The 22,399-nt window shown below is 44.2% G+C and overlaps 1 protein-coding gene across 4 annotated transcripts; it reads left to right on the top strand.

Annotated features, from left to right (window-relative positions):
- Positions 1-3,022: 3,022 nt before the first annotated feature.
- On the top strand, positions 3,023-19,706 carry LDHB (lactate dehydrogenase B). 4 transcript variants are annotated; one of them, XM_027904861.1, is made up of 9 exons: positions 3,023-3,034; positions 7,896-7,900; positions 9,215-9,346; positions 13,029-13,146; positions 13,671-13,844; positions 15,771-15,944; positions 17,505-17,622; positions 18,489-18,612; positions 19,359-19,705. In XM_027904861.1, the coding sequence occupies exons 3-9, from the start codon at positions 9,221-9,223 to the stop codon at positions 19,524-19,526; spliced, it is 1,002 nt and encodes a 333-aa protein (XP_027760662.1). In that variant the 5' UTR covers positions 3,023-3,034; positions 7,896-7,900; positions 9,215-9,220; the 3' UTR covers positions 19,527-19,705. The 4 variants fall into 4 exon arrangements, with proteins under 4 accessions (XP_027760662.1, XP_027760660.1, XP_027760663.1 ...); XM_027904859.1 differs by lacking the exon at positions 3,023-3,034 and having other exon boundaries at positions 7,744-7,900; positions 19,359-19,706; XM_027904862.1 differs by lacking the exons at positions 3,023-3,034; positions 7,896-7,900 and adding an exon at positions 8,183-8,287.
- Positions 19,707-22,399: the final 2,693 nt, after the last annotated feature.

Genomic DNA, 22,399 nt, shown 5'->3' on the forward strand with positions numbered 1-22,399 from the left:
GCCCAGAGTTCTGCTGGAAGGAGTGACCTTCGCCTTGCCCTCAAGGTGCAGCCTCGTGGCTGCTTTATGCTGAGCTAGGAAGGGCCAGGACCAAAACACTGACCCCCACCTCCTCTTTTTCCCCTGCTACCTGTCCCTACTCACTTTTCTTGTGGCACTGATCCGCTTGAAAATCCACTGTTGTTTGTTTGTTTGTTTGTTTTTTTCCCCCTGTCCAACAACTCCAGCCCACTCTCAGAGAGAGGGGAAGGAACAGGCACTTTTAGGATTCAGTGTATTTTTCTTCATGGTACACATCTGGATTAGAGTAGATGAATCAAAATAACTTCACTTTTTTCTTTTACTGTAACATGACTAGACAACCATAAACCTACACTTTGTAGATGAGGAAAACCCCATCATCAAAGTGTATATCCATTGCTCCTATATTTCCCCACCAAGAGCTTTTTAAGCCCGCTGACCAAACCCGTTAAAATCCTACTCCTACAGGCCCTTCATCCTTTTATCCTGTGTTTTAGGATTGGCCAAATCGTCCTCAGGAATCATATGTCAGGTGCTGATATTTTGCCATTAATGTCTGTAAGTTTCTGTATTTTCTCTGTTCCACAGATCAACAGTTCACTACTGAGCAAGGCCAGGCTGGCCTCTGTCACATCAGGTTTCAGAATCATGGTGTCAGCCTCATGCCTGACAGATCTTTCAAGGAGGAGCTTCCCTTTGCCCATGAACCATCCATGGGAGCAAAGGATGCCCAAGCCCAGGGCCCACAGGCATTTTTCACGGCAAAAAATAAGTAGAAGAGGGCTGGGCTCTTTATTTTTGCATTTTTTTTTTCTGCATTACTTTAATAGCTAACATCTTGAAATTGATATTTAGATAATATTGCAGTTCACAAAGGGCATGTTAAAAGGCAACTGAGGAGCTGCCCAGAAGTCACAACTGTATTTTTTTGTCATTTACCACACCAAAAATAAAGCAGAGGCCTGGTCAATTTGACGCTGAGATCAGCCCAGTTGGTTGGAGCCTGGTGCTAATAATGCCAAGGTTGTGGGTTCAACCCCTGTAAGGGTCATTCACTTAAGACTTGAAGATCCTTGTGAGTCCCTTCCAAATGAGAATATTCTGTGATTTTTAGAAGTGCTGCTGCTACAGCTAAAAATCAAATTGAAGCTTGTGAAAGCACTGCACCCTTCCAGTAGAACTTGCTGTTGGAATAACATAATCATGCCACAGTAGAACTACTCTCTAACTACACATCACACACACCAGGTATCAAAGGTGTAAAGAGTAACAGCAATAAGCACTTGAGGCAGATAATCATCCATGCTCATGCAGGCCCTTCAGCTGCTATTTGCAAACTCAGGACAGCAAACAATTACCTTGTACAAACAGGGACAGATGTCATGCTTCTTCATTACATGAAGCAAAAAAAAAAAAAAAAAAAGGATGAAGGGCTGCAAACATCCTCTGAGTGTGCTTCCTATCATTGGGCAAGGCAATTTAATTGTGTTTTGCACAAGGATGAAACAGGAGAAAGTGGAATGTAATCACTTTTGTGTATTTATTTGATTGGAAAGGTGAGCACCACATCCCCAAGCAGATACGACAGCTGCAGTGGAACTGAACATCACTTGTGAAATAACACGTGCAGGCACAATTCAATTGAAAATGCATTAAGCAGCATCACACAGCCAGCAATTTCAATCAGGAACAGGTTTGCAGAAGTGACCGACTACGAGGTGCATCAGCTGTATTGAGGAAAAGTAAACAGTAAGTTTAGGACATCACATCATTTTAAAGGGGTTTTAGTCTACTCACAGACATAGAAATAAATTAAATGACAGTCACTAGAGACAGCAGTGAGTAGAACACCAATCTGTAACTACAGGGATGATCTGGAAAAAAATGGGGGGGGGGTGATGCCTATCACATAATGTTCATTAATTTTTGTCTTCACTTCTGTGACCTTTTCAAAACAGCTAGGATAAGGCCTCCATCTTTCAGGCACAGAACCAGCCCAACCAGGCAGAGCAGTCCCAGTTAGTGAAGTTATAAAAGGACAAGACAATCCATCATCACACAAAATATAGTTTTTAGGTGCTTTGAGGATAGCTTCCATATTTCTTGAACTTTCAGAATGAACCACTTCTCACTGCACTTTTGTAAGCCAAAAGTCCCTGCCATCTAACAACACACCCTTTTAAATTTATTAATTTTAATTACTATTCTGAGTACTGGTCAATAAAACTGAAATCCAGGCAGGGTAAATTTCTACCTACTTTTCTTCAGGTGCTAAAAGAGCAAATCAACAGGTTTGCAGGGAGCCTCTCCTATGTCTCAGCACTAGTTAGCAAGTTTACAATGACATGGAGATTTCAGGAATACAAGCTAAATACACACAGTACATCCCTGACAAGAGGTAAAAAATTGTGGTGCTTATCTAGGCAGTGTTAGCTGATATCAGTGCTGGGGTTGATCCAAGACAATTTACAACAGTTAATGGGCACAAGGTGCTATTAATAAAGAGCTGGAATTATAACACTGGGTACAGAAAGAGGTATTCACAGAGTCTAAATTTAGCTGATCCCCATCCCCAGCTCCTTCTGTAGTCTGGAAATGTAAGCTTCTCTAGAAGGCAGCTCAGAGCACGAGCTTAATTTAGGCTCGAGTTACAGGAGAGACAAAGAGTTGATTTAGCGTCCCCCAGCCACAACACAGGGATGGGACTGTGCCTGCTCATGCTGCTTCCTGAGCTGCCTCTGGTATTTGCTGGACCCTTCACTGAACCCAATTGGTTGGCTAATGAGCAGCAGTCTACTTCAAGGAAATAAAAGTGATAGTCTTCCACTGATTTCATGAGCTGAACTGGCTCAGAAAGAGACTGGTTCAAGGCTGACTTGGAAAACCGAGGAATAGCTCATGAGGAACAGTTTCCATGTCTTAATTTCTTTGCTCAGAAGACAGCAGCATCGAGAACAAAAATAATGGTACTTAGATGGAGCCAGATAGTCATAAAGCAACATCTTCTGATCTGGTTTGACCCATCTTTGGAGCGATGAGTGTGCACCGGAGTCCTTCAGGTCACACTACTGAATTTCAGCCAGGAAGCATTTCACTGGCTCCTCTTTCACTATATAGTAATGGTGTGTGCTAAAGAGAGCAACAGCTCCTAACAATAATTAAAAGGAATAAGAGAAATTGTAAATGGGCACCTGTTAGATCCAGATCAACGTTATTTGTTACAGTCATCATGTAAAGTTCATGGCTCACTTTGCTTTGCCTACAGCGTTACAAACCGAAGTGGAAGCTTGATTTGTTGAATAACTGGGATATGTTTTATAGTCTGAAGGAGAAAGCTCAAAATGTGCCCATGGATATCTGCCACCTACGAGTACCCAGTTGGTTCAGCACAAAGAGTGTCCTTCCTGGCCTTCACATGGGACTTGGCTGTAGCAGTGGGGACAAACAACCCTCAGTACCGGGAAATATGTTAAATAATGCTTACTGGAAGCTGGGCTGTGTCCACAGTGTTTTCCATAAAGCTTGCCCTGTGAAAGGCAGAGTGGGAAGGGTCCAGAGTGCAATATGGCAAAGGCGAGCTCAGACATCAATGGATGCTCCCCAAACAGGAGGGCACGTCAGTCAGCCTTGACCCTTAACATCAGCAATCTGCTTCAAAGGCAGTGCTGGAAGCCTGTGACTCTACCAGGGAGCACAGGCAGAGGTTTCTGTAAAACATGCAAAAATGTATTTGGTCTGCCTTCAGAATTAGGAGAATTTTTAACAGGGTAAATTGTGGGACCATGCAAGAGAATGTCTAGGTGGAAGGGAGTGGAGAGATGAATCTGCTCCTTAGCAAAATTGTGTAAACAGTACCCAGACCTGGAGATTCAAATAGCATAGTACCTTCTCCAAGTACAACACACATAAGAGGAAACCTGGAACCAAATCCCAGAGAGGTAACGAGTCCTGCAGTTGTAGAACTACTTCAGAAGTCATTAAAGGGATTATATGTGTCCCTCCATGAAGCACTACTGGAAAACCCACTATAATACAATATCTTATTGTATTTCAGCAGGTAATTATTACCTATTACCTAAATACTACTGCAGTAGTGCTACAGCACTACTAGAGAGATTTTTGAACAAAGATGAATTGAGGTGCCACACACTACTCTTGAGGCAGATATGCTACACTATGTGATTACAGAGGGTGATTCCACTCATGCAAAAAACCTCTTCAGCATGAACACGGACAAAGCCATTCTTCAGACATGCAAAGAACAAAATCCACCCATAGAAATCTTAGGACTACTAAGTTTTCTGGACAGTTAACCAGTTCAGAGAAAAGAAATCCTCCTTATCATGTGGAAATTCATCTATTGATAAAAATCACTGTCTGTATGTCATTTCAATTTTCCATATTTTTGCTTGCATTTGAAGGCATTGGCTGAATGTTCCTCATAGAAGATAAATTTCTATTTATCCACAGAGGGTGCATAAACTGGATTGTTATGGAGTAGGAAACGCTTCAAAATATTTCTTTGATAACTTAAGGGTGAATTAGAAAGAACCTTTGACAAAAATTGTTTAGGATGTTTATTTCTGTTTTATTTTCCTATATTTCACTGAGATGGTGACTGAGATCCTAGGGGACCTTCCCAGCAGTTCCACTGGCACAGTGAGAAGAGGGAACCAAGGTGCAAGGATATGAAGAGTCACTGAGGGCTCAGGAGGGAGAGAAGGTCCTTCCCAACCCAGGTCCTTTGCCAGAGCCAGATGTGTGTATCATGTAAGTACTTCTCCCCATTTCTGACTTACCACTTTATTTAGTAGTTGTTTTTTTTCTCCTGAACTTTTTAATGAGCCAGGGCAATCAATGCAGTTTAGTTCTTATGTTATTACTTAGCTAATTGTAAACTTTATAATAATTTGTTTCCTCTGGCACCAAAGATGTTCACTAAATGGGATCATCAGATTTCACTCCTTTTGCATCATACATAGTCCTCAAGCTCGTGATATGTTTGGTTTTTTTATTAACTCTGTTATAAAGCACTTAACTGTTATGAGTGTGTTATCTGTATAACACTGTCTAATTTTTAAACAAAAATTAAACAGAAAGTTAGGCTCGCTGCCAAAACATAAGGAACCGTTCCTTCAAACAAAACTGGGGTAAAAGAAGCAGGGCTGCCACTCTAAGATAATTTTTATTTATTGTGTGATGTATCTTCCTTCAAATGGGAATTTGCCTTCGATGGCAAATCCAGATGAATAAGAAGGGAATTAAAATATAGGTGGACCAGAATTTTAACTCAGCATCTGCCAGCACTGTGTGTGACAGCACCTAATGACTCCCAGCAGATTAATTCAGTTCTCTGTATTTTACAAAGCTGGACAATTAATTCTTTCCCCAACATCACAGCCATGTGAAACAATGCTTTGGAAATATCCATCCTGAAGGCCAGTGACCTGCTCTACCACGTCTAACACAATGAGAGATCACCTTTGCCTTATGTTCTCCTGCCTCCTGGCTACATCCCATGTTCTTGTGCTGTAATGGGTTCCCTCCCATTCCTAGCTTATATTCTTCAGGATATTTGCTATCTCAGGAGTACAGACACCACCAGACCGTGGCCATGAGACCATTAACGTTTTGCTTTGGGAAACAATCCCATCAATGGAGTTTTTCAAGTGAGATCTCTGTTTTTAATCAAATTTAACTGTAGTTTTGGGGAAAAAAAAAAAAAGAAACAGCAAGGGAAATCCTATCTGCTTTCATGTGTTTTTGGAAGATGACAGGACAGAGGTAAGAACTGAGGTATCTCAGACTTATGTAATTACTCACTTTGTATGCAAACCAAAAGTTGAACGTGACTAAAATGTATACACAAAAGATATGTTGTAACTGTTTGAAGGTTACCAGGCAAATTTATTTAGACCGTGTCCCTTAACACTAGGGTTTGGTTTTCTGAAAAACTGCACTTCGTCAAAAAATGCCAACGCTGCCAAACTACAGCTGAACTTTGAAACTGTGACCCGATGCCAGGAGACTTTCCGTGTGACCCTGGGGAGACCTTTTCACCTCTCTGTGCCCCAGTCCTTCATCATCTGGAACAATAAGTAACTAAATAATTAAGAGGAGGAAGAGGGAATAATCTTTCTTCCACCCACTGTCCTGCTCCTGCCTTGCCTGTTTAGATTGAGAGGACTTCACTGAGAGGAGATGAAATACCCTGTGCTTTTAACACTGCATGCAAAATGAAGCCTGATCTAAATGAGGGCCTAGAAGAACTGTTGTAACATGTAGCAAATGGTCCGGTCTGCCTTTAAAAGCTTTAAGATTTTGCAAATAGGAATGTGGCATTTTCCTCCCCATTTAATTACAAATACTACTGTGATAACTGATTGTTGAATGCTCATAAGAAGAGATGCTCTTTATGTCCAAAGAAGACATAATGCAGCAGGGAACTTTGCAGGACAAGAACCCTTGCTCCTGGCTCAAGAATGAAAAATCCCTGCTCTGATACTTCCCTAATCTCTCCAGAACCTTTTCATTTCCCTTCCTCCTTATTTTCTCGAAGTTCATCTGTCCATGTTCCCATTGTGATTATACAGGATAGGTTTTCTTACCCTTACATTTTGCTGTGTAATTATTATTTACCTCCAGCTCTCATTGCAGCTGTAACTCGAAGTATTGAATTGACTTTCTTACAGCAAGCTGCTACCTGAAGTGTCATGTGAATGGCTTAACTCATTTCTTTCCCTCCAGGGAGCCCTTTGCAATGTCAAACAATGTAAAGAAGCAAAGTGGGTCATGGTTAGACAGTAATTTAAAGCCACCATGGATCTGTACTGCTGTCCAGAAAGGCAGTTTCGTCCTTTACTCACCAACGTGCTCACCACCTCCCTCATCCTGGCACCAGTGTTTGTCTGGCTGCCTGGTGGGCCAGAGGGAATTAATCCAGTTATTACTAACCTGGCAAAATAAAATCAATAAAACTTTAAACTCGCCGCAACAACAGAAGAAAAAAAGGTAACCATGGCCGTAGGCAGGCTCTTTGCCTCCTCACATTTTACCCAGTGACTTATTTGGGAGGGCTCTGGAATCTACTGTTCTGTTTTCCCTCTTGTGAGACAGAGTTGATCACGTGTGCTGAGGAACCTAAAGCTTTCTGGTTTCTCCCCAGTGAAACTAAATGTGTATCATTCAGTGTTCTGCCTTTACTTTCCTCCTTTACAGACAGAAAGAAGTAATATTACAGCATTAGAAGAAAACATTCTCGCTGTTCTTCCCTTCTTTGCTTGCGTTGGTCCTGCAGGGATTTCAAGAAATCACTTCCTTCTCTGCTCAGCAGCAGTGGCACACTGTATATCCAAACATTTCAGTTTGTGTGTTCCATGGGTCCGGGGAAAAGAATCACAGAATTGCTAGGGTTGGAAGGGACCTCTGGAGATCACCCGGTCCAACCCCCAAAGGGTATCATATCGTCTGATAGCTGTCGCTCCCAGTGCCGCATGATGCGCTTGTAACTTTGTCAAGGCACAAAATTCCATTCACGCTCCAGGGGCTCATTCCGCAGGTCCCATATATTACCATTTTAAAGGGAAGCCCTACTGGGATAGGGTGAAATAAGGGAGGAGCGCGACGTGGACGCGGCCGAAGCCAAGGGAAGGGGAGGAGGAGGAGGAGCGGCGGCGGCTTTGCATCATCAGGTTACATTCCTTGTTGCCCTTGCCTCAGGTTACATCCCTTATTCCTGCCAAAGCATCGCCGCGTGGCTGCGGGCGGGACCCGTTCAACCACCGAAAACTCAACGGGGCGAGCCAGGCAAAGGGCGCAGAATCAGAGAGGGACAAAAGCAGAGAGGGCTTCAGCAACTGCGCCCCTGGGAAAAGAGCAGGTAAAAAAAAAAAAATCGCTTTATTTTTGCTCCGTTTCGCCCTTGCTCGGGCGTCCCTCGCGGCCGGACCCGCGACGGGGCAGTTAAAGACCCCCCCACCCTGCCCTGCCTGGTGACACCGACCAGCCCTCGAGTCCCCGCGGGACCCGCCGGGGGGGCAGCGCGACCGCTCCTTCCCCGCGGGCACCGCCAGCCCCGCACGGCCGCCGGGGCGGAGCGCACACACCCCCCGGGGCTCCGTCCTCGCCGGGGATTGAGCGCGGCCACCACCGCCTCCCTCCCCCCGGGCTCCGCCGCGCCCGCCCCTTCCGCCGCAGAGCGCTGCCTGCCCTGCCCGAGCCCCGCACGGCCGCGCTGCCCGCGCCGCTCCCGCGCCCCGGCAGACCGGTGGGTAACGGGGGGGGGGGGGCCCCCGCGACACCATGGGGGCGTTGGAGTGTCGCCCAGCCTGCCCTGCCTGCCCTCCCTCCCTCCTGCCCCGGCGGTTCAGTTCCGCCGGGACAGGGCGCCTGGGTCGACTATCCGTGCGTGGCGGCCGGGGAGGGGGGGAGCTGGGGTGGCAGGGGTCGGGCTGCGGATGCCCGGGGTTTGGGGATGGCAGGGGTCAGGTTGGAGCTCCTGGGGGTTTGGGGATGGCCAGGGGTCAGGTTGTGTCTCCCGGGGATTTGGGGATGGCCGGGGTCAGGCTGTGGCTCCCCCGGGGATTTGGGGATGGCCGGGGTCAGGCTGTGGCTCCCCCGGGGGTTTGGATCTTTTGGGGATGGCCAGGGCCAGGCTGTGTCTCCCTGCTCGGAGCCACCCCCGTGTGCCGCCCCGAGGCCCGGGGAGGTGGGAATTGCCCTCGTGGTTTCGAGCGCAGGGAGCCTCCTGGGGCGCACGGAAAGGGATCGGGGAGATCCCGGCGGGATCCCAGCTGGCCGGCCGGGCCGAGGTGTCGGGGCCGGCCCCGGTGCGGGTTTGTGGGGCCGTTGCCGCCCTCGGGGCCGGTAACGGCGCTGGGATCGGCGCCCCCGCGGGCGGCCCTCGAGGCCGGTCGGTTGTGCCCAGCCCCTCGCCGGGCACCGGGCAGGGTCGGGGCGCGCAGCTCCGCGGCATCCCACGGAGGGATGCGCGGGTGGGTTTGCGGCTTGGAAGGAGCCCTGCGAGCCAACGGGGGCGTCGTGCCCGCGGGCCAACCCGCTGCGTGAAAAGCGCCGCCAGCAAAGCCGCTCGCAGCACCCCGGTCGGCGGGTTTAGGTGACGCCTGCGGCTCGGAACATGGCTTTCAGCACCCTCTGGCTCGCTTTGAACCAGATATTCCCGTTGTCCTTGCAGAACACCATGGCCACTCTCAAGGAGAAGCTGATGACCCCCATCGCCTCGGGAGCCACGGCCCCCAACAGCAAGGTCACAATTGTGGGCACTGGGCAGGTCGGGATGGCCGCTGCCATCAGCATCCTTGGAAAGGTACGGCTCAAGGACGAGGTGCCGCTCAGGCTCCCCCTGCCGCAGTGCTCTTGTGCTGCCTGTTTGCCTTAGCCAATGGAGGGGGAGTCGGTAGGTTAGCACAGGAATGAATCATATGCAGTTGGGGTAAGCAACCAGTGACCTACAAGGCTGACCTCCCCATTCAGCTCCTCCTTGCTTGCTCTCTCACCTTTCCGCCCGTGCTTGGCAATAAATCTCTCATTAGGCAGAGTTATTTTGCAGGCTGCTGGGGAAATATAGTGAGCAGTGGCTCCTAAGCCCCGGCCAAACTTTTCATTCTCTTCTTAATTTTCTTATTCTTCCGCAACAAAGCTGGAGTTTTGCTCGGTGAGGGAGCTCTGGTGGGAAAACAATGTGGGCAGAGCAGAAATGGATGTGAAATATGGGGTAGCAATCAGAACAATAAGTGTTTGCTTTTTACTCTTTTAAGGCATGTGCGCCGTAATAGCTGAAAATACTGCTATCCCCTTAAGCAGACTTCTTGATTTCTCTTATTTTTTCCACGGAGGTTTTAGCTAGTTTTTCAAAAACTACAAATAGAGGTCTGGATTTAGAGTTTTTTGTTTGTTTGTTTGTTTGTTTTCTGCAAATCTTATATTATTCTCTTTGAGCAAAGCAAAGGCTTGTTATGCAACAAGGATGTCTTCTTTGCAGAGAATACTGTGAATGAGTTAAATTTGATTCCTCTTGTGCTATTTTGGAAAGACAGATGGGAGCTGCAGATCTTTTTTTTTTTTTTTTTTTTTTCCTAACAAAGGCATAAACAGATATGCCCTGCCCACTTGCAGAGGCTACCTTAAATCAGGTAGCTCACAGTCAGATGAAAAATCTTGCATGTACTACTAAACCAGCTGTGTTTTATGCAGATGATCCTTCAACATATTACCCTGAGAATGTTTGCTTTAATATAGTGGGGTTTAAAATATTAAAAAAAAAAATAATTAATTGCTGATATTCATGAGCCCCATGACCAAGGGAAAACTGACATTAAGAAAAGGCCACAGTGGAACTTGAGTACTGATGTGAAGGTAGCAAATAATTTTTAAAAAAACTTATATAAAGGAGAAATTTAAGGGGAAAACAGTGATAGTTCATTGTGGGTTTCTATATTTATTTTTTTAAGCAAATGTTTGCCTCTCATGGGCTGAACTAGTTTGTTTTTGAAGTCCTGGAACCTTGTACAGTGAGGGAGACAGGTGATATTACCACAAACTGCTCTACAATCCAGCATTCATCTATGTTCGGTACACTGTTTTAGGCAGGATTAAATTTTTGCTTTCAGATATCTAAGCGAAAAGTTTTACTATTACTGAGTTTTGTGCACCAAACCCAAAGTAAAAACTGGTTTTAAATTTTTCAGGCAGGGATGATGTCATGGATTTTATGTCAGCCAGACTTCTGCTCTTATTCTCTTACAAGTATAAGCTGCAGTATAAAATATTTTTGTTACAAAACCGTCTGGTTCTTGTAACTGAATTAGTCATTTAGGTTGGAAAATACCTCTGAGATAATTAAGACCAACCATTAGCCAAGCACTACCAAGTCCACCATGTCCTCTAGTGCCACATCTACAGCTCTTTTAAACACTTCCAGTGAGGTGACCCAACCACGTTCATGTTCCAGCGCCTGACCATCCTTTCAGTGAGAAAGGTTTTCCTTATATCCTATCTAAACCTCCCCTGGCACAGCTTGAGGTTGTTTCCTCTTGTCCTGTCTCTTGTTCCCTGCGAGCAGAGCCCGACCCCCATGTGGCTACAACCTCCTGTCAGGGGGTTGTAGGAAGGGGGAAGGTCCCTCCTGACCCTCCTTTTCTCCAGGATGAGCCCCCCCAGCTCCCTCAGCTGCTCCTCATCACACTTGTGCTCCAGACCCTTCCCCAGCTCTGTTCCCTTCCCTGTACAAGCTCCAGCCCCTCAATGTCCTTCTTGTCATGAGGGGCCCTGAACTGGACCCAGGATTTGAGGTGTGGCCTCACCAGTGCCCAGCACAGGGGGACAATCCTGTCCCTGGTCCTGCTGCCACACCATTCCTGATCCAAGACAGGATGCCCTTGGCCTTCCTGCCCACCTGGGCACACACACTGGCTCACACTGAGCCTCTGTCATCCAACCTGTGCACGGTTTGGCTCTAATACTGATTTCAGTTCACTGGTGTAGTATTTAATATTTAAATTTGCCTGACACCAAAACTTCCATGCTGGTTATTTTTAGCTCCCTCTCTGTTAGAGACAAGTCACTGATGTTGCCACACTGATTTAGAAATGGGAACATGTCCACAGCCACAAATCAGCTGCTTTAAATGAGAGTATTTTGAGCTGCATTTAGTGGTTGTGTAGGCTTCATTCCTGTGTGTGCCGATAATGAGCCGAGTTCTTCTCTAGACAAGTGATGCAAATTCATGAAATTAGTCATTGGAGCTATTCCAGCTGCTCTTCTCTTTTAAGTGAGAACCTGTTCTTGGAACCTGCAGACTCTGGGAAATATTGGTTGCAAGTTCTAGACTGCAAGTCCCATCAGACTGTGTGTATAAATCTATCCATAATTGCACATGTGCACACATTAATTTTTCAAACTCTGATTGTAGTACCTCCTTTAACACCAATGACTTCAGTTAAGCATATTTTTTCATAGTGTTTAAACAACTGAGGCATTCATTTTACCCTGCAGGCTATTTTGAGAACAGAGCAAGTACAGATACAGATTCTTATGATTTTTCTTCAACAGTTTTATCAAATCAGCTGCTAAAGGATGCAGTGCAGAAAAGCAATAAACCAACATTATTTCAGAGTATGAAATGGAAACTTTAAATATGCCTGCAGTTAAATATATTTTTCCACAGGAAAAACAGTGTTTTAGTTGCTAAAAACGGCTTAACTACTCTCAAATGGAGTGTAGATATCTAGGAAAATAGAGAAGAAGTAATTTGAGTTTCAATATAATTTACTACATGATCAGCCTCCTTTAAGGATAATGGAATTAACAAGGATAATAAAAATTTCTGTCAAAAGGCTTTGCATTAGAGTAAAATGCCTTTTCCCTTCACTCCCATACTTCATTGCTTTCCTGTTCTGAGAGTGTATGAGGTTATCTCCCAGCTTAACCTGGCTGGACAAGAAGTACACATGGCTAAATCTATTCTGCAAAGTAAATAGTATTATAGAAATTAATAGAAATTTAATAGAAATTTAGTAGAATTTAGAAATATAATAGAAATTAATTGATTGAAGCCACATTAAAAGAGAATACGGGTTTGATAATTATGTGGAGTGTTCTTTTAGGCATTTAAATATTTACAACATGTCTATCTGCTGGATGGTTTTAGAAGTTTTGTTCCAACTCTGAAAGATACAACTTTTTTCCAAATATAATAACTAAATTGTGAAGTGCCTTTCTAGCAAAGGGTTGGCTGTGAACTCAAACTCCCTGCAAATCACATCTTTTTTGGAAAGTCTGAGTTTTATGAACCTGTGCTGTAGCAGCCTCTGTTCCTGTGGGATACATCAGAACACCAAGATGGTGCTGTCCCCCAGGTTTAACTTTGGAAAAAAGATGCTTTCAGATGGCTGTTGCACGTTGCTTTGAAACAAAACAGACCTCAACTCAAGGTTAGCTTTCAAATGCAAGTGAACTGCTTCACTGACTCCAGATTTTGTTGTTTTCAGGGTCTTTGTGATGAACTTGCTCTGGTTGATGTTGTGGAAGACAGACTGAAAGGAGAAATGATGGACCTACAGCACGGGAGCTTGTTCCTTCACACTCACAAGATCGTGGCAGACAAAGGTGAACCTCCGTTTCTTTTAGTTATTACTGATATTCTGTGACTTTGCTTGATAGTGGAGAATTAGTTGTGTAATCCTAAAGAATTCAAAGGATTTGGCTTTGAAAAAAAGTGTATGAAATGGGGTGAGAGTTTGGATGAACATCATAGCAGTGGGAGTAGCTCTTAATCTGGGCTTTCTCTTACATCTCTAATGGCCACTTTACAGTTTGGGGCTTGTTTAGTAAAGTTGGTTTTAATGAAACCATAGTACCTCTTTGTAGAAGAAATAATGTCGTTATTTGGGAAGTGGAGGTGAGATCCAGAGTGGTTGAATGTGCTTTCCAGACCCATATATGTTGATACCTAAACTGGACAATGTTAAAGAGGTGGTGCTGGGTTTAAATATTGATGCTTCATGGTTTTGGGTTTGACTGTAATGCCCAGTGGAGAAGCTACCTGTAACACTGTCTGAACACAATGCTGTTGAAATGAGTGACAAGTGTATTTAACACATTCTGTGTCTTCCCCCCGTGCTCTGGTGTAGATTACGCTGTGACAGCCAACTCCAAGATCGTGGTCCTGACTGCAGGGGTTCGTCAGCAGGAGGGGGAGAGTCGCCTCAACCTGGTCCAGAGGAACGTGAATGTCTTCAAATTCATCGTTCCTCAGGTGGTGAAGTACAGCCCCAACTGCATCATCATTGTGGTTTCCAATCCAGGCAAGGCAATATTTTCTGAAACTGTTCAAAATTCTGTTTCGTAAAACACAACATTCATTCTCTGACGGTCTTTTAATACAAATTGAAGGTTAATAGCTTTTTGTGGACATCTGCCAGGCAGTTGCCAACAGCAGAATGCAAACAAATATCCTGTACATTCTGATGCTCTCTTTATTCAGAACTTGTCATGGTGTCCTTATTTTAAAAGAATGCTTTGTGGTAAATAGTTCTTTACGTACTTTGGCTTAAGCGGTTGGTAGTTTAAAACTTTTATTTCTAAAGGATAACTTTTGTGTCTGGATGTGATAACAGCCATTCTTCAGCATGAAGAACTTGCCCTATATTCTCTATTTTCAGGAAAAAGAGTTTGATGCTGAAGCCTGTGGTGGAATAAGGGCTAACTGTACTACACAGTTCAGCTGGATTAGAAAAGACTTTGCTATAACTGATTACACGTATTTGTGTGCTCACCTGCAAGTACCTCATTGCACTGAGGCAGTTTGGATGTCTGAAGCTGACTTGTAAACGTTCTGATGTGCTTTGTGGAGTGTCCTTTTAGGGTTGTCTTTGCTTGACTCAGCACCTGAGTGAGGCCAGTGCTACAGAACCCTGGCAGTGAAGTCACGCTGCTTTTAAAGATAACTTTGCAGAGTGGAAACAGTGCATGCAAAGCTGGCAGCTCAGCTGGGGGTTGAGTTAATTAGCTGGGGTACAATTAGTCCTACTGAATACCAGTGTTCTGAGCAAGTGGCTACTGTGCAAGTACAAGAACTTAGGGCAGTTTTAAACACTTATCAAAAAATCAAACTGCGACAAAGATCGGCTCGTTCTTGTTCTAGCAGGGTTGAATTCAATCTGTAGACTTGGAGCAGCTGCAGGAGGGGAACTGCATGTTGCTTTTGCAGAATTGTTTTTATAACCCTTTGTTTTCTCAATGCGTGGAGTTTTGTCCACTAGTCTTTTACAGTGGAAGTTGTTGTGAGCTCATCAGAAGGGACTTTATTGTGAGCTCATCAGAAGGGGCTTTAGTGTCTTGAAAGCCAGACTGATGGACAGGGGAGTGCTCTGTAGTCTGTACAGGTTCCTGTGATCCTGGCAGGAACAGCCCCAGCTGAAGCTGTAGGAAGAAACCTGTGCCTGATGAACACCTCGAGGAGGTGTGAACTGTGCTGAGATGATGTGCTTCTTGTGCCTGAGCAGAGCAAATGATGTATTTCAGATCTGTATACACAAATGTGTGAGAACTGGCTGGCTCCTGAGAGTTGGAGTCATAATTATTGCAGCCTGTGTGTTATTGTTGCTTTGGCCTGTTAATTACAGATTTTTCTCTCTGCTCACATCCTTCTGTTCTGCCCCACTGTTTTTTTTCTAAAGCTTTATTTTTGGAGACACATGCAGCTGAAGCATATTGGTCATGTGGCTTTTCCTGCTGCAGAGGTAGCAAATGCAGAAACTGCTTAATGCACAAATCAAGAAATTAAAGTGAAGTAATTACCAACTACAAAGAGTATGCAAATCTCAAACTTCTCACTGTAAATTGTTTTACCCACTGTTGTGATGATGAACTGGAAGGTAATGTTACTTCAGGAAATTACTCGAATATTTCAGCCACATGAGATCAGTCCCAGTTCTCAATGCCCTGGGGGTTTAACTGTGACAAAAAAAATGTGTCCCAACTTTAGCTGGTAGGAACCGAATCTCCAAAGATCTTCCTCAAATTTTTTGAGGACCCATCAAGGTACTGTTCAAAATCTCAAGCAGTGCATTCATTTTAAATCCCCCAAACAGTCAGACCCAAAATACTTTGACCAATGAGCACAGCCGCGTTTTGAGTCCTCCTGATTGCCCTGCTACCTCCAGTGAAGTAGTTGCTGGAGCATTCTTGGTGTGAGTGGTTTAATTTACTGTGCGTGTTTTTCCTTGCAGTGGATATCTTGACCTATGTCACGTGGAAGCTGAGTGGCCTGCCAAAAAACCGCGTGATTGGAAGTGGCTGCAATCTGGACACGGCCAGGTTTCGCTATCTGATGTCCGAGAGGCTTGGGATCCATCCCAGCAGCTGCCATGGCTGGATCTTGGGAGAGCACGGTGATTCCAGCGGTAAGGAGCAGTTCTGACTTCTCTGGGAATAAGGAATAGTGTTAGAGGTTGAGGTCTGAGGGATGTTACAAAACCCTGAAGGAACAGATGCAGCTTCACTCGAGTTACTGGCACTGAGCTGTAGTTTTATGAAGATTAGAGCTGAGACAAGTCTAGGAAATGAGAGAATTGGGATTGTTCTCTGGAGAAGAGAAGCTTTGGGGTGACCTAACTGTGGCCTTCCAGTACCTGAAGGCCCACAAGGAAGATGGAGAGAGGCTATTTCCAAGGGCCTGGAGTGACAGGAGAAGGGGGAATGGCTTCACACTGACAGAGAGCAGGTTTAGATTGGATATGGGGAAGAAATTCTTCCCTGTGAGGGTGGGGAGGCCCTGGCACAGGTAGCCCAGGGAAGCTGTGGCTGCCTCATGGCAGGGGGTGTTGCAGTGAGATGATCTTTAAGGTCCTTTCCAACCCAAACCATCCTGTGATCCTGTGAAATATAGCTGCACATCTTCAATAATTTAAACCCTGAACCAAAAAGGCCAATTTTGTGAGCTCAAGTTGTGTCCTAAAGGCTACAGCTTACTACTTTTCTTTATCCTCAGTTTTTGGAGTACCATAACATAGCCTGTAGCACAGTTCTCCTCTGAAAGCAGTATCAGCTCCTTTTAAGTCAAGGGCAGAGCTTGTTAGGGGTAACAGAAAACCCTGGCAATCCACACTCAGGCTAACAAAATTATCCCTTACCTCATTCCATGACTTTTCTCTGTGCTACTTAAAAGATGGTTTTAAAACCATGTCAAATCAAAGAAGCCCATCTGTCTTAATTCAGCTCATGTATTTAAAGTCTGAAATGATGCAGCAGAATATCTGTGTACATTGGTACTGCTTCATATTTTTGTGCTGTGTGTTTTCTAGGGGAGCCACCCCTTCAGTGTCCCATTGCATTTGATCAGCCCTACCCTAATGAAAGCAAGAGTTTGGCTGAGCATACACAGAGCTCATCCTGCAGCAGTTTTTGCTTTGAAGTAACTCAGAATTCCTGGTTACTTCACAGGAACAGAGAATGAGCCTGCCTTGTAAGCTTCTGGCGTGAAGAGAGGTGCAAATTCCTCTCTTGATATTTTAAGTTTGCATATTGCTACCCTCTCACTCGTGTAAGTAAGAGTAGGGTTCTTGAAGGCTGAACCTAACACTGATGAGTGAAACAGCAAATACATCCCTGCTGCAGATCTGAGCAGAATTAGTTCTAAAAGGCTGAACAGCTAAGATGTGCCTTTTTTGCTAGAATTTGAGGTTTCTGACTTCAGAGAGGGCTGTCTACACCTTCCCAAGGTCTCAAAAGTTCTGCTGTCACGTGTTACAATCAACTTGTGAAAGTGCCAGTACTAAAACAGCCTCATAATTGACACCCAGAGTTCTCAGAATTAACTGCAGCTAAATGAAAACTGAACATCTGCCTCAAACATTATAGTGGTTCTGACTGCTGCTACTTATGGTTCCAACTGTTTCAGACAGGGAAACGTGGAGGGGGAGTTGCAAAGTGCTATTGAAATTTATGTCCTCTCTCTGTTCCAGTGGCTGTTTGGAGCGGAATTAACGTGGCAGGGGTGAATCTCCAGCAGCTGAATCCTGCCATGGGAACTGACAAAGACCCTGAGAACTGGAAGGAGGTCCACAAGAAAGTGGTTGACAGGTACAATGACTCGAGGGAACAACATGGATATATGTGATGTCGAAAACAGCTTGTCTGCACCACTGTCTTTGTGATGTGCTGCAGCTTTCATGCCCTTTTATTTAGAGGGCTGCATGGGTAAGTGGGGCTGCTGGTTTAAACACAAAAATGCAGGATTTCACCTGGTTCTTTCATTATCCTGCAGCCAGACAAGCTATTGCATAACATACTCACTTAAGTACTGCAGTGCTTAGAGCTGTGTGTGCTTGTTTTCTCTCATGGAGCTTCTTAAGTGGTTCACAGGGCACAAGGCCAGGGAAGGGCAGTGTGTTTCTGTGAGCAGAGCGTTGGAATTGGGGGAAATCTCGTTCATTGATGCAGGGAAGTTTTTTTACACGTTGCTAAATCACTTGTCTGGCTTGTGCTTTGAATGTGCTCTCCTGCACTCTCTCTGGATGTTGGCTAAAAACACCAGGGGGTGTGTGTAGGTAGTGCATGGCTTCGACTCTGAATGTTTATGTATTCCAAATGCACTCAGAATTATTGTGCCACTGACTGAAATTGAGAATTTATTAGCTTTAGGTGTGCTTTTCTACTTAACACTAAGAACTCTTCCTAGGTGGAAAGTAATTTTCCTTTCAGCTAATCCTGTGAGAACAACAGATATTCTTTATTATACATATGGGATAATGTGGACTTTATGCTTTATCTTCTAATGCTGAAACACATCACTCTCCTACTTTGATATTTGAATTCCATACCTTAGAAAGTGTTCCAGGAGTTTAATTTTTTTTTTTTCTTAAATGGGAAACTTTCACTCTTCTTAAGTAATTCACACAGTGTCTTGAAGGAATCTTAAATGCCACTGTCTTTCCGTGTTTCCTTAGTGCCTATGAGGTGATCAAACTGAAGGGATACACAAACTGGGCTATTGGCCTTAGTGTTGCTGACCTCTGTGAGACCATGCTGAAGAACTTGCACAGGATTCATTCGATCTCAACACTGGTGAAGGTAAGAAGTGGTGGCTGATTGGATGCTCTGGTTCACTTTGTTGTTATGGACAAGCTAAGTAGTCTCAATTTGCAAGGGGCTGAACAAAGGAAGCTTTGTAAAATACTTTGAATTTAAAATGGGAGCTTACTCTAGCCATTCCTTCTAGGCTGACCTCTTAGCCTACTCCTCTCACAAGTATGGAGCTGAAAATAAGGTCTCTGTACCTACCCTTGGGTAAAGTTTGCCATTTGTGGCATGCAGATTGATTGGTGTAAAACTGGAAAACTTCATGGAGGCCCAGCTGCAGTTCCACAAACCACTGCCTAGCAAAGGTCCTGGGGGGGAGAACTGTGTCCTTTTCTAGCTGGTGTGACTGGCTGCATCCAGTCTGGACCAGCTCTGTGAGCCCTGGTGCAGCAAGGACTCTGAGCAGGTTGAACTCACTGCTCCGTCTGTAGCAGGAGGGATGACCTGCCCTAATCCTGCAGCTGAATCTTGTCAGATAGTTGCTGTATATAAATAAAAGCGAGAGGTTTGAGGAGGTTTGAAGGTGAGGTTTCTGCAATCAGCCATCTTGGCATTGCCAGTCTTTTGATCCAGAAGAGCTCTGTGCTGTTTATTTTCTCAAATATGCTGACTGAAATTTTTCTGCAGGCTGTAGAATGATAGTTTTTTAGCTCTACTCTCGGGATGCTTCCTGTTGTATAAACTAAATGCACATCTGGGCAGTTGGGCTCATATCTGATCTCTTCTGCCTGTGGCAGGGCATGTATGGCATTGAGAATGACGTCTTCTTGAGCCTGCCTTCTGTCCTAAGTGCCTCTGGATTGACGAGTGTCATCAACCAAAAGCTGAAGGACGATGAGGTGACTCAGCTGAGGAAGAGCGCGGATACCCTGTGGAACATCCAGAAGGACATCAAAGACCTGTAACTCATAAATGCCAGATTCCAGCCATAGAAAAACCAGCATGTTGTGTGCAGATATGGGCTCTACTCACTCTACATCTCCAAAGTTAACATTAAATGCTCTTCCAGACGGTTCATGGTAGCTAAACTTAACGCTTGCTGTAAACGCACAAACCTTACGAACAAATAAAGCAATTTTCAGGCATGTTTTGTTGTTTTTGTGACTTATTTTTAGTATCTAATTATCTAGCCTACTCTGGCATCCTCTTTTAATGTTTGCCACAGGCTTACATGGAAGTATGGCTTGACATGTCCTTTTCAGAAGGTTAGAAATAATGTAGTAATAGCCTGTGGTGGGATTTCATTAACACCACCTGAGTGGAAGCCTTTTCTCAGTCCAGGTGCTGGCTAAGTGTAGTTCTCTCTTATTTCTGATAGAGTGATTCCTAAGTTTTTTTACTGATGGGTAGAAGAAATGGAGTGGGGATTTGTCTCTGAGCCACCTGCCAAAAATATGCCAACAATAAGATTATGCCTAGAAAAGTCCTGTAGATACTTCTCTTTCCTGGATTAAATTCTTTGCCTGGTAATGATGCCTAGTTTCTATAATGTGGATTATTTTGTATTTGACAACCAAAATTCAAGGAGGTTTTTTATTTAGCATTAGGCTGGAGTCCATGGTGATAGTCTTGTTTATTAAACAATTCAAGTTGGGTCTTCAGTCTCTAAATTTCAACGTGATTTTTTTAAAGTGCTCATGTATACGGAGAACAGTTGTTAAAAACAAGGATTATTTCTTAATCACAATTATGGACATTACCATAAAATAGCCTGTACTTTCTTGGCATGCCTAGAACTGGTCACTCTAGAATGTCTAGAGGATAAACAGTATTAAATCTATCTTAAGTCATAATTCAGGGGTCTATAAGATTTTTTTGTTCCATAACAAATGGTCTGAGACTACGATGGAGCAATTTAAAATGCTTTGCATAGTGGACTAAAATAATTTTTATAAGCAAGTAGCTTAATTTTTGTGATTCCTTTGAAAAGGAGAGGTCACAAGTTTTGTTCTATTGCAGGATAACTTCTGTGATTTATAAGTTTCATATAGTTACTGAAATATCATGCGTGGGATGTTGCTGACAGCATTATTTACAAAGGGTATCCCAGGGAGGCCTTAGGAGATGTTTTATTCTCAGTGACAGGCTAAATACCAGAATTTTTTGCCAACAGGAGATTGAAAATTTTGATTTCTCCTTTCATAACTTGGTGTGGAGATCCAGGCTTTCCACCCCTGGACAGATTAGCTTATAGCTCCTGCTGAGAACTGCTCCTGATCAGCTGCTGTGAGGTAAGTGGCATAAAATGCTGCTCTTTGCAGGACACACCCATTAGGAGTATGCACCTGAGCACATTTAGTCCAGGAACCTTGTACAGTTCCTTCCTGGCTTTGTTCTTACACTGTTCTCAGTTAATGAGGTAATTCAGAGCTGTGCTGTGGGACATGATCTTGCAGGACTCTTGGGAGATGTGCACGAAGAGGCACTGGTTGCCTTGGAGGGCAGGGAGTGGGGCCTTTCCCCTTCTGATGGTGAATCTTGATTTCTGAAGATCACTGGGCTGCAGTAAGACAGTTTTCTCACTGATTGCATCCTCACCCATTAAAGTTTAGGGTCACAGCTCGTTCTGTGCTCAGCAAACAGCCCCAGGGTAGGCTGGTGCATTTTGACACATGGGCACAGTGTTTTAAGCTGGGAAGCTGCTGTCACCTGGTGGTTCTCAGCTGCTCCTTCCATCCCCTCCAAGGCCACTTTTTGGAGGTTTTTATTTTTTTAGTGGTCACAAGGTCTTTTGTGCCTGGACTTTAAGCAAAACCAGAGAGCTAATGGCAAAAGTATGGTCTGTTAAGAGAGAACACAGATAAAGGAATAAGGAAAGAACAGTGGTTTGCATGGTGAGATCTTTTCTTAGCACATCAGCAACCTCACTGTGCTGCTACTTCTTTTTGATTTCTACCTTTTTTTTTTTTTTTCCCATCATGAAGGAAAATTCTAAAAAAACTTCAGCAGCAATGCAGTAGCCTTGTGGATGTTATGGGGGATTAGTTCAAAGTTGTTAAATAGGAATGAGCATCTCAGGTAGGGGATTTTGAGATTTTTATAAACAGGCTCTTCAGGCTGTTTATCTGCATTCACTGATGTTTGTAAGCCCTATGCAAGTACATGAATTATATTGCAATTATTTTTTATTTTTATTGTTGGGAATCTTCTCACACAATCTTTACATAGCAGTTGCATGGCTGTAGAACAAACAGCTTCCCTGTCTGTGCTGACACAACACCAGCCTATTCCTTGGAGTCAATCCATAATATCCATAATATAGTCTTAATTCCTTAATAACTCTATTATCATAGTACTTCAAAGATACCTGAACTTTGTTCTTGTTATCCTACGAAAGGCAATACAGGTTTTTAGCCACGTTCCTGTGTGTCAAGAGGTACCTTTGCCACTCCTTGGTCTACCAGAACACACCGTGGTGCTGTTGGACAGAGCAGTAAGAAGCAGCACTTCAGAAAGCAGAGGACAACTTGCTCCATTCACACAAGGTAGGATCAGTAATGTTATTTTAATTGCTGTAAGGACCTGGACCCCCTCGCATTTCCAGGTAATTAGATCCTGGCTGTAGAGCAGAAGGTCAGTCTGACTACCCTGCAAACATCAGACAAGCAGGTACTGACAGACAACAGAGACACAAGGGATTATACTGACTTTTAGTATTAAATCAGCTGCTTTTTTAGTAGTCCAAGGATAAAATCAGGGCAGGACACTGAAGTCAGGCTTAAACAGTGAAATAGTGTTAAAAAGAACACATAGCTGGAGAGCAATGAGAATGGCAGTC

This window comes from Empidonax traillii, unplaced genomic scaffold, assembly GCF_003031625.1.
Source record: "Empidonax traillii isolate 1590-97213 ecotype Southwest subspecies unplaced genomic scaffold, ASM303162v1 scaffold1099:size633499, whole genome shotgun sequence".
NCBI classification, from domain to species: Eukaryota; Metazoa; Chordata; class Aves; order Passeriformes; family Tyrannidae; genus Empidonax; species Empidonax traillii.

What these genes read in the sequence shown, in the direction of transcription:
- LDHB (XM_027904860.1), top strand. Translation starts at nt 8,323, where the DNA reads ATGGGGGCGTTGGAGTGTCGCCCAGCCTGCCCTGCCTGCCCTCCCTCC. An exon ending in CATTGTGGTTTCCAATCCAG is followed by an intron (nt 13,845 to 15,770) that starts GCAAGGCAATAT and finishes TTTTCCTTGCAG; the next exon opens with TGGATATCTTGACCTATGTC. An exon ending in CACAAGAAAGTGGTTGACAG is followed by an intron (nt 17,623 to 18,488) that starts GTACAATGACTC and finishes GTGTTTCCTTAG; the next exon opens with TGCCTATGAGGTGATCAAAC.